Genomic DNA, 11,219 nt, shown 5'->3' with positions numbered 1-11,219 from the left:
TATATATATATATAGTTTTTGAGACAGAGCTTCGCTCTTGTTGCCCAGGCTGGAGTGCAATGGCATAATCTCGGCTCACCGCAAACTCCACCCCCCAGGTTCAAGTGATTCTGTCTTAGCCTCCAGAGTAGCTGGGACTACAGGCATGCGCCACTATGCCCAGCTAATTTCTGTATTTTTAGTAGAGACAGGGTTTCACCATGTCAGCCAGGCTAGTCTCGAACTCCTGACCTCAGGTGATCTGCCCACCTCTGCCTCCCAAAGTGCTGGGATTACAGGCGTGAGCCACCGCGCCCAGCCAGCATTACTATTCTTACTTCACAGGTGTGACTTCTCAGTGTCTGTCAGCACCCAGCCCACACTGCCTTACCCTGGTTCCTTGGGTGCATTTGCACCTTGTCCCCGTGTGGAGCCAGTAACTAGCTTGCTCGCCTGCACCTCGCTGCCTGCCTCAGTAGCCTTGATTCCTTTAGAAATAGGGTCTTATTTTCATTTGCCAATTCTTTCAAAGTCAAAATCCTTCCTATTCCTAAATACCAGTGTTTTGGCTGGGTCTCTGCTGTCTGCTAGCAGAGCTCTCTACCTACCTGCCAAGACAGTAAACTGCCTGCTGCCAGACAGATCCAACGCTCGACCTGCCTGTCTTCTGTTGCCTCGTGTAGGGATCTTCCCAGACCAGTAGTGACCAGCCCTTGCTACACCTAAGAATCACAGAGGCCCTGCTTAGCTCCAGCCAAGTGAATCACGCCACTGAGGCTGGGGCCATGGCATCCATATTTTTATTTTTATTTTATTTTTATTTATTTATTTATTTAGAGACTGAGTTTCGCTCTTGTCACCCAGGCTGGAGTGCAATGGCACGATCTCAGCTCACTGCAACCTCTACCTCCCAGGTTCAAGCAATTATCCTGCCTCAGCCTCCGGAGTAGCTGGGATTACAGGCATGTGCCCGGCTAATTTTATATTTTTTGTAGAGATGGGGTTTCACCATGTTGGCCAGGTTGGTCCCAAACTCCTGACCTCAGGTGATCTGCCCACCTCAGCCTCCCAAAGTGCTGGGATTATAGGCGTGGGCCATCATGCCCAGCCTTATTTCATTTTATTTTTGAAATAGAGTCTCGCTCTGTCGCCCAGGCCAGAGTGCAGTGGCATGATCTCGGCTCACTGCTGAGACCTCCACCTCCCAGGTTCAAGTGATTCTCATGCCTCGGCCTCCCTAGTAGCTGGGATCACAGGCCTGCACCACCACACTTGGCTAATTTTTGTAATTCATTGAGATGGGGTTTGGCCATATTGGCCAGGTTGGTCTCAAACTCCTGACCTCAAGTGATACACCCGCCTCAGTCTCCCAAAGTGCTGGGATTCCAGTCATGAGCCACTGCACCCGGCCAGCAACCATATTTGTAATTCTTCCCAGGTGATTCCACGGTGCAGCCAGGGTGAAAAACCACTGTCCTATCCTCCATCAGTGGTTCTCCCCTGGTCTCCAGATGTCCCCATTTCCATACAGACTAGCCCACCACAGTAACTGAGCCTTGACTGTCCAAAAGGAAACCTTATTGTAGTTCAGGAATCGGCTCCTTGAGACCAGTGATTTGGCTGCAAGGGTATGGGAGGAACTCAAGACTTCCTAAGTCTCAGTTAAAGCGCTGCTGAAAAAGAATAGCAAAATATTTTATACCTCTCCTTCAGCACCTATTCCAGACAGCATCTTCGAAACATTAAAAGCCACACGCTTCTTCTGCATACTGTACACTCGCAGCACCCTGAAGAAGGAACATGTCTGATTTACCACTTCTAGTAAGTGAATTATGCTTCACACAGAAACAACTTATTACCAACAGCCTATTACCACCTCAACAACTCTCAGTCTGCAAAAGCCTTTACCCATGATATTCACAACTGGGTAATGAAGAAGGAAGCAAGCATTAACAACCTAAAGGATATTATAGGCTGGGCACAGCGGCTCACGCCTATAATCCCTTCACTTTGGGAGGCAGAGGCGGGTGGATCACTTGAGGTCAGGAGTTTGAGACCAGCCTGGCCAATATGGTGAAACCCCATCTCTACCAAAAATACAAAAAAGTAGCTGGGTGTGGTGGTGGGCGCCTGTAATCCCCGCTACTCGGGAGGCTGAGGCAGAAGAATCACTTGAACCCAGGAGGCAGAGGTTGCAGTGAGCCGAGATCACGCCACTGCACTCCAGCCTGGGCAGCAGAGCGAGTCTCTGTCTCAAAAAAAAAAAAAAAAAAAAAAAAAAATTTTGGTAAGTCACATTACTCCCACTAGCTAATCAGATTGTTTTACTGATGACTGTCTGAATAAAACACACTTATCAGAAAATAAATGGTATTTAGAATACAACAGGAAATTCTACGAAAAATAAACACTAACTCCTCCCTATCACTTTTATTCCAAGGCCATCTTATATTCAATTTGTTTTAATTAAAAGTAGTTAGATAAATATTCAAAAGGACTATTAAGTAATATAGGAGGCACTCCTCATTTTTAAAATATTTACTCCAACAATACAATTAAATGCAATTATGCCAGTAAACACAGCAACGAGACTTCTTTTCAGAAAGGACAAAAATAGTTTATTTTTATATCGATTTAAATGGAGTCATTAAAATCACTGGGCTTGGCCAGGTGGCTCACGCCTGTAATTCCAGCACTTTGGGAGGCCGAAGCGGGCAGGTCACCTGAGGTCAGGAGTTTCAGACCATCATGGTCAATATGGTGAAACTCTGTCTCTACTAAAAATACAAAAATTAGCCAGGCATGGTGGCACATGCTTGTAATCCAGCTACTCAGGAGGCTGAGGCAGGAGAATCGCTTGAATCTCAGAGGTGGAGGTTACAGTGAGCTGAGATCGCACTCCTGCACTCCAGCCTGAGGGACAGAGTGATACTCTGTCTCAAAAAACAATTAAAAAATAAAAATAAAAATAAAAATCACTGTAGCACACCTGTAATCTTAGCACTTTGGGTGGCCAAGGCAGACAGATGGCTTGAGCTCAACGGTTCAGGAACAGCCTCGGCAACATGGCAAAATCCCATCTTTACAAAAAATACAAAAAGTAGCCGGGTGTGGTGGTGCACAACTGTAGTCCCAGTTACTTGGAGGGCTGAAGTACGAGGATTGCTTGAGCCCAGGAGGTCAAGGCTGCAATGAGCTGTGATTGCGCCACTGCACTCCAGCCTGGGTGACACAGTGAGCCTCTCTCTCAAAAAAAAAATAGTAATAATAATAAAGATTTACTAAGTTCAGGGCCAGGTGTGATGGCTCATGCCTGTAATCCCAGCATATTGGCAAAGGCGGGCAGATCATTTGAGGTTAGGAGTTTGAGAACAGCCTGACCAACATGGTGAAACCCTGTCTCTACTAAAAATACAAAAATTAACTGGGCATGGTGGCATGTGCCTGTAATCCCAGCTACTACGGAAGCTGAGACAGGAGAATCGCTTGAAACCAGGAGGCAGAGGTTGCAGTGAGCTGAGATTATGAGACTGTGCTACAACACCTACCTGGGTGACAGAGTGAGACTCTGTCTAAAAAAAAAAAAAAAAAAAAAAAAAAAAAAAAATTTACTAAGTACAAACTTCGTGGAAGGCACTTGTCCTAATTAATTTCCAATTTCTGATTATGTTGTAAGAATGAGTATGAAAATAAGAACAAAAGAATCAAAGCTAGACTATGATAAATCTTGGTTAAGTGGCAATAAATATCTCTCTTCAGAAAATTACAAGTAAATACAAAGAAGTTCCAAGTAAATGCTAAAGCTAAATTTACCTGTCACAGCTCAGGGTAGCCACATATTGACCCAAAGGGTCCCAGGTTACTCCTTGGACATAACTTTTATGTTCATTAAAAATTGATATCTTTTGTCCTACAAAAAAACACACATACCGAAACAGCATTATCAAAACCTATTTGAGCCCAAATAGTATAAACTATGACTTAAATATTATTCCCTTTACCATGCATCACTCAGCAGGCAGTAAGTGAGAGACTCCGTACTGAACCCCGTGTCAGGCTCTGGGGCCACAAAGATGACTTCATGCAGCCCCCACCCTCAGGGAGCTCACAGATCAGACAGACCCATCAACAGGCAAGCATCACACACGTGGACCCGGGGAGGGGAGCTGACAGCACAGGGCAGAGGGTCTGAGAAGATCTAAGTTCAGTTCCCCAGGTCAGGCAGGATGAAGAGGAGATGAAGGGTGGAAGAAGGTATCGTCAGGGAATCCCCGGCTTAAGACACCTTAGTGAAGAGAATATGGAGCAGTGAGAGGCAGCTGAGAACTGCTAATGGGCACACAGGAGGGCCAAGAACAGAAGATAAGGAGGAAACGAGAAGTGTTACAGAGACCTTGTGTGTAAGGAAAAGGCTGTGGGTATTCGAGCTGAGGAGTCACCTGCATTTTACAGGTGAAACAGGTTTAGAAGATGACAAAGAGGGTTGCTAGTTAGGAGGTGACAGAGTAGACCAAGAGAGAGATGAGGAGGGCCCTCCTCATCACAGAGCAGACAATGTGAGCAGGGATGAACGAGGGACTTTGGGGAAAATATTTAGCACAGAGATTGCCTGCATAAAAAGACAAGGGAGTTACAAAAAGACAAGGGAGTTATGAAGCCTTGGCGATTCCTTTTTGTTTTTGTTTTTGTTTTTGTTTTGAAACAGGGTCTGGTTCTGTTGCTCAGGCTGGAGTGCAGTGGCGCCATCAGAGTTCACTGCAGCCTCAACTTCCCAGGCTCAAGAGACTCAGCAGCCCTAGTAGCTGGGACTACAGGCATGTACTACCACATCCAGCTCATTTTTGCATTTTTTTTTTTTTGGTAGAGAGAGGTTTTTGCCATGTTGCCCATGCTGGTCTTAACTCCTAGGCTTCAGCAGTCCTCCCAAAGTGCTGGGATTATAGGCGTGAGCCACTGTGCCTGACAAGTCATTCTTTTTTTTGAGGTTTTTGGTGAGGTTCAGTAACAACCCATCACACTTATGGTAAAACCTAAAATCCTGGCTCACGCCTGTAATCCCAGCACTTTGGAAGGCTGACGCAGGCAAATCACTTGAAGTCAGGAGTTCAAGACCAGCCTGGCCAACATGGGGAAACCCCATTTCTACCAAAAATACAAAAATTAGCTCGGTGTGGTGGTGTGCACCTGTAGTCCCAGCTACTTGGGAGGCTGAGGCAGGAGAATCGCTTGAACCCGGGAGGTTGCAGTGAGCCGAGATCACACCACTGCACTCCAGCCTGGGCGACTGAGGGAGACTCCATCTCAAAAAAAAAAAAAAAAAACATGAAACAAGACAGAATGGAGGATGGAGGATGGCTTGGTTGGACAGCACGGAACTAAAAAGAGCAACAATTTTTATAGACTGAATGAGAACTGGGCTGACACACTGCTGCAGGGGCAGCCAATAACAACTGCCCTACCCAGGTACTTGAGTTGTAGAATTGGCAGGAAGGGGTTTGGGAGAAAATAAAGTTTGAGTAAAGGATGGCGGGAGATAAAAATGGTTAGGAGTTAGCCACTACTTGCTTTTGGCATTTCACAGCTATTTTTACACCACTATAACTTTTCACATGTCCACTGTCTCCCCAGCTGGAGAACAGAATGTCCCTGGCTTTCCTTGATCTTCTAAAATGGAAACCTGATCCCACCTACTCCATCAACTAGCATGCAATGCCCTATAAATTATAAGTGACTTGTTAATCTTTCCGAGATCCTAACCTCCATAAAGGCAGGGCTCGGGCCTGTCATCTTATCTGCTGGCCCCACCATGTGGGATTTGCCTGGCCTCAGTATCAGTAACTTGCAGCACCACTACTAAGCCTCTTACCTTCTGACAAGCCATGGCATATGGGACTAAACCCTATCCTGTTGAGCCAACTACCTGCTCTAGTTCACTAAAACAATTTTTTGTGTTGCTTTTAAAGTTAAAGCAAGTAGGCCGGGTGTGGTGGCTCATGCCTATAATCCCAGTACTTTGGGAGGCCGAGGCGGGTAGATCACCTGAGGTCAGGAGATTGAGACCAGACTGGCCAATGGTGAAACCCTGTCTCTATTAATGATACAAAAATTAGCCGGGCCTGGGGACAGACACCTGTAGTCCCAGCTACTCGGGATGCTGAGGCAGGAGAATTGCTTGAACCCAGGAGGTGGAGGTTTCAGTGAGCCAAGATTGTGCCACTGCACTCCAACCTGGACAAGAGCGGAACTCTGTTTCCAAAAATATAAAAATAAAAAATAAAGTTAAGGCAAGTTAGGCCCAGGGCGGTGGGTCATGCCTGTAATCCCAGCACTTTGGGAGGCCGACGTGGGCAGATCACCTGAGGTTAGGAGTTTGAGACCAGCCTGGCCAACATGATAAAACCCTGTCTCTACTAAAAATACAAAAATTAGCTGGGTGTGGTGGTACGCGCCTGTAGTCCCAGCTACTTGGGAGACTGAGGCAGGAGGATCGCTTGAACCTAGTAAGTGGAGGCTGCAGTGAACCCAGATCGCACCACTGCACTCCAGCCCCGGCAGCAAAGCGAGACCCTGTCTCAAAAAAAAAAAAAAAAAAGTTAAAGCAAGTTAGGCTTTTAGGCTTTTATAGACGCTTAGAATATTTCTTCCTGCTAATAACAAAAACATATCATTTACCTTTATTGACATCCCATATGATGGCTGTGTTATCCACAGAGGCAGAAGCCATTAAATTCCCGTCAGTTGCCCAGCAAATATCATACACATCTTCTAAGTGGCCCCTAGAATCCAAAAACAAAGAGGAAAAAAGCAATTACTCCCCAGGTATAGCAGCTTACAACTGTAATCCCAGCACTTTGGGAGGCCGAGGTAGGTAGACTGCCTGTGGTCAGGAGTTCAGGGAAAGCCTGGCTAACATGGTAAAACCCCATCTCTACTCCAAATACAAAAATCAGCCAGATTACGCCTGTAATCCCAACACTTTGGGAGGCCGAGGCAGACAGATCACGAGGTCAGGAGATCGAGACCATCCTGGCCAACATGGTGAAACCCCATCTCTACCAAAATACAAAAAATTAGCTGGGTGCAGTGGTGCACACCTGTAGACACAGCTACTTGGGAGGCTGAGGCAGGGGAATCACTTGAACCTCGGAGGCGGAGATTGCAGAGAGCTGAGATTGTGCCACTACACTCCAGCCTGGTGACAGAGTGAGACTCTGTCTCAAAAAAAAAAAAAAAAAAAAATTAGCCAAAAAAAAAGCCAGGCATGGTGGCGCACACCTGTAGTAGTCCTTGCTACTTGGGGGCTAAGGCAGGAGAATCCCCTGAAACCAGGAGGTGGAGATTGCAGTGAGCTGAGATCATGCCACTGCACTCCAGCCCACACGACAGAGTGAGACTCCATCTAAAAAACAAAACAAAACAAAAAACAATTATTAACTCAAAAACGGACAAGTTATCAAAAATATAAGGGCAAGCTCCAGAACTACGCATAAAATGAGATTCCAAAATTTCCACTGGCACTATATTAGCTATAAAAAACTACTTTCAAGGATCACTGTATCTCGCCGGGCGTGGTGGCTCACGCCTGTAATCCCAGCACTTTGGGAGGCTGAGGTGGGTGGATCACCTGAGGTCAGGAGTTTGAGACCAGCCTGAGCAACAAGAGCGAAACTCCATCTTAAAAAAAAAAAAAAGGATAGCTGTATCTTTAAAATTGAATCCTTTTTACTGAGAAAAATTCATAGGAGAAACTAAGATAATCCATTTTAATTATGCTTTCATCCTTTAAAACTATTGTCTTAGGACTGTTTCACATAAATAAAACTTCTAAATTAGACCAGCCTGGGCAACATAGTGAGACCCCGTCTCTACAAAATATGTAAAAATTAGCAGGGTGTGGTGGCATGTGCCTGTAGTCCCAGCTATTTGGGAGGTGAGAGGATCACTTGAGCCCGGGAAGTCAAGGCTGCAGGGTACTGTGATCACAGTACAGCACTCCAGCCTGGGTGACAATGAGACCCTATCTCAAAAGAAACACACCCAAAAAAAGTCAAAATGTATATTCCATTTAATGCGCTTGGAGTAAAGAGAGATCACTGCCAGGGTCCCTCCCAAGTTACCGCAGAGTCTTCACAACTGTCCAGTTCTCCTTGTTCAGCTGGGCCTCGTCCTCATCCTGAAAAGCGATCTGCTCCGGCTCCTTGTTATCATTCACCTTCCACAACAGGATAACGGCATCTGCGGGGCGATTCAATTACAGTGATCACGCCTCACCCACACTCCTTCACGTCAGGATTTTTATTTATGTATGTATTTATTTTTGAGACGGAGTCTCGCTCTGTCGCCCAGGCTGGAGTGCAGTGGCGCGATCTTGGCTCACTGCAACCTCCGCCTCCCGGGACCATCCTGGATAACTGTCTCTACTAAAAATACAAAAAAATGAGCCGCACATCAGGATTTTTAGGGCATTAAAACAACATTTATGTTGTTCAGTGGACACCATGGCCACGATGATTTACTTCCAAGCATTTCAACAGGGAAAGTAGGTTTGCCTTCTCAGCTAAAACTCCAAAATCAAATTCATAATAGATCAGAGCTATACAAAATCACCTTAAACAGAAGGGTCCTAGGCCAGCAAAATGCCACTGCAAAATGACACTGGCTACATTAACAAAACTGAAGGCATAATCTATAAATAGCTGAACAGAAAAACAAAACAGCAAAGAACCCCTAGTGCAGGGGTTGGCAAATGTTCCTGCTGAGAAACCTTCAGCAAGTCACTGAGCATCTTGATGTCTCAGTTTCCTCACCTGTAAATGGGGACAATAGGCAGGGTGGGGTGGCTCATGCCTGTAATGCCAGCACTTTGGGAGGCTGAGACGGAAGGGTTGTTTTAGCCCAGGAGCTCAAGACCAGCCTGGGCAAGACAGCAAGACCTTGTCTCTACTAAAAACCAAAAACATTAGCCAGGTGTGGCGGCACACACCTGTGGTCCCACTACACAGGAGGCTGAGGTGGGAGGATCACTTGAGTCCGGGAGGTAGAGGCTGCAGTGAGTCCTGATCTTGCCACTGTGCCTGAGTGACAGAGCAAGACCCTGTCTCAAAAATGGGGAAAACAATATATCTACCTCACAGGCTGTTGTAAGGATTAAATTGGTCAATGTGTATAACACACTTACAACACAACGGCTGGCAAATAGTAAGCCCCATGGAAGTGTCAGCTATTAATATCATTATAGACATATCAGGTACTTTAGCCTGAGGTCACCCATTGTCTGAGTCCGATGACTCTCCACATTCTGACTCCACGATTACCACGTAACCTTCTGACCATCCCTTGGCTTCCTTTAGAAATGTGCACAGCAGGAGAGTGAATGAATGAGGTTGTGAGGACATGCGCATTCCCATTCCTTTTTTTTTTTTTTTTTGAGATGGAGTTTCACACTTGTTGCCCAGGCTGGAGTGCAATGGCACAATCTCAGCTCACCGACACCTTCGCCTCCCAGGTTCAAGCGATTCTCCTGTCTCAGCCTCCTGAATAGCTGGGACTACAGGCATGCACCACCACACCCAGCTAATTTTGTATTTTTAGTGGAGACGAGGTTCCTCCATGTTAGTCAGGCTGGTCTCGAACTTCCGACCTCAGGTGATCTGCCCACCTCAGCCTCCCAAAGTGCTGGGATTATAGGCGTGAGCCACTGCACCCAGCCTGCACTCCCATGCTAAGTTAACCGGAATCCTGGTTGCACACATTAGTCTGGGAGCTTGGTTAAGATGCCATTGGCCCTGATGGATGAACACTCTCTGTGTGCTGACAACAGCAGGTTTCTGGGCCTCCAAGGCCAAGGGACTTTGGAAAATGGGGGCTGCCATGTGCAACCTCAGGGCAAACAGCAGGCAGCCACCCCTAGGACGCTCCTGCTCCCCACCTTTCCCTCTACAAATCAGCATGCGTGCATGCGCGCGCGCACACACACACACACACACACACACACACACACACCCGTCATGCGCTCTGGGCATCATGGCACTGAACTCAACCAGGTCTCTTTTCCTCCTTCTGCAAACATAAAACTTTAGATTTCTGTTTTATTTTGTAATAGTTTCTAGATTGTTTCAAAGTATGGTAAAAAGGAAGGTTTACTTTTTGTTTTTTTTGAGACAGAGTCTCATTCTGTTGCCCAGGCTGGAGTGCAATGATCCTATCTTGGCTCAGTGCAACCTCCACCTCCCAGGTTCCAGCGATTCTCTGCCTCAGCCTCCCGGGTAGCTAGGATTATAGGAGTGCACCACCATGCCCAGCTAATTTTTGTATTTTTAGTACAGACAAGGTCTCACTATATTGGCCAGGCTGGTCTCCAACTCCTGACCCCAGTGATCCACCTGCCTCGGTCTCCCAAAGTGCTGGGATTATAACAAGTGTGAGCGACCACATCCAGCCTGGTTTACTTTTTCCATATAGTTTTATCCCATTTAAGCACAGGCAGAAAACAAGAATCAATCTATTCCCACCAAACAAGTAAGCACAAATCACAAGACCATTCATTAACGACACTCCCAGTATGCTCCCTCCCCAGCACCCTCCAGCAGCCCGGCACTGCAGACACCAGGACTCCAAAGCAGCATCAGGCACAGCAGGGAATGGGAGAAAACGCATGGATGTCAGACCAGAGGAGCTGCCAAGCTGGGTACCGATGTGGGATCTTACCCCGACGGGCACTGCTGGAGCGTTTCAGAGGCTACTATGGGTATTACAACAAGTATGTCACTGTGGGGAAAGGGAGCATCGCGGGGCTTTCCACGGTGCTGGCAGCTTATGTGCTTTTCAGCTACTAGTTTTCTTACAGGGAGATCAAACACCAGCAGCTACTCAGAGCCCATTGAAGAGGGGCCAGTGGGAGGGCATGCTGTGCTTCTGAGCCTGGCACCCCTCCATGAGGAACTTGGCCACTGCTGAATTCTTTCATATCCCACTTTAGAATTCATGCCCAAATAGCCTAGGCACGGTAGCTCACACCTGTAATCCTAGCACTTTGGGAGGCTGAGGCAGGCAGATTGCCTGAGCTCAGGAGTTCAAGACCAGCCTGGCCGACATGGCAAAACCCCATCTCTACTAAAAATACAAAAATTAGCCCGAGGTGGTGGCAGATGCCTGTAATCCCAGCTACTTGGGAGGCTGAGGCAGCAGAATCGCTTGAACCCGGGAGGCGGAGGTTTCAGTAAGCCAAGATCGTGGCACTG

General features: G+C 46.8%; 1 protein-coding gene across 1 annotated transcript in view; it reads right to left on the bottom strand.

Annotated features, from left to right (window-relative positions):
- Positions 1-11,219, bottom strand: part of CHAF1B (chromatin assembly factor 1, subunit B (p60)) — a 40,391-nt gene that overhangs the window by 18,564 nt on the left and 10,608 nt on the right. Inside the window, 4 exon segments of the mRNA XM_011987751.1 lie at positions 1,682-1,766; positions 3,793-3,889; positions 6,652-6,755; positions 8,097-8,214. Coding sequence (XP_011843141.1) covers positions 1,682-1,766; positions 3,793-3,889; positions 6,652-6,755; positions 8,097-8,214 — 404 coding nt within the window.

This window comes from Mandrillus leucophaeus, unplaced genomic scaffold (genome assembly GCF_000951045.1).
Source record: "Mandrillus leucophaeus isolate KB7577 unplaced genomic scaffold, Mleu.le_1.0 Scaffold315, whole genome shotgun sequence".
Lineage (NCBI taxonomy): Eukaryota > Metazoa > Chordata > Mammalia > Primates > Cercopithecidae > Mandrillus > Mandrillus leucophaeus.
The sequence above is the reverse complement of the archived record's forward strand: the minus strand, read 5'-3'. Positions and strand labels throughout refer to the sequence as shown.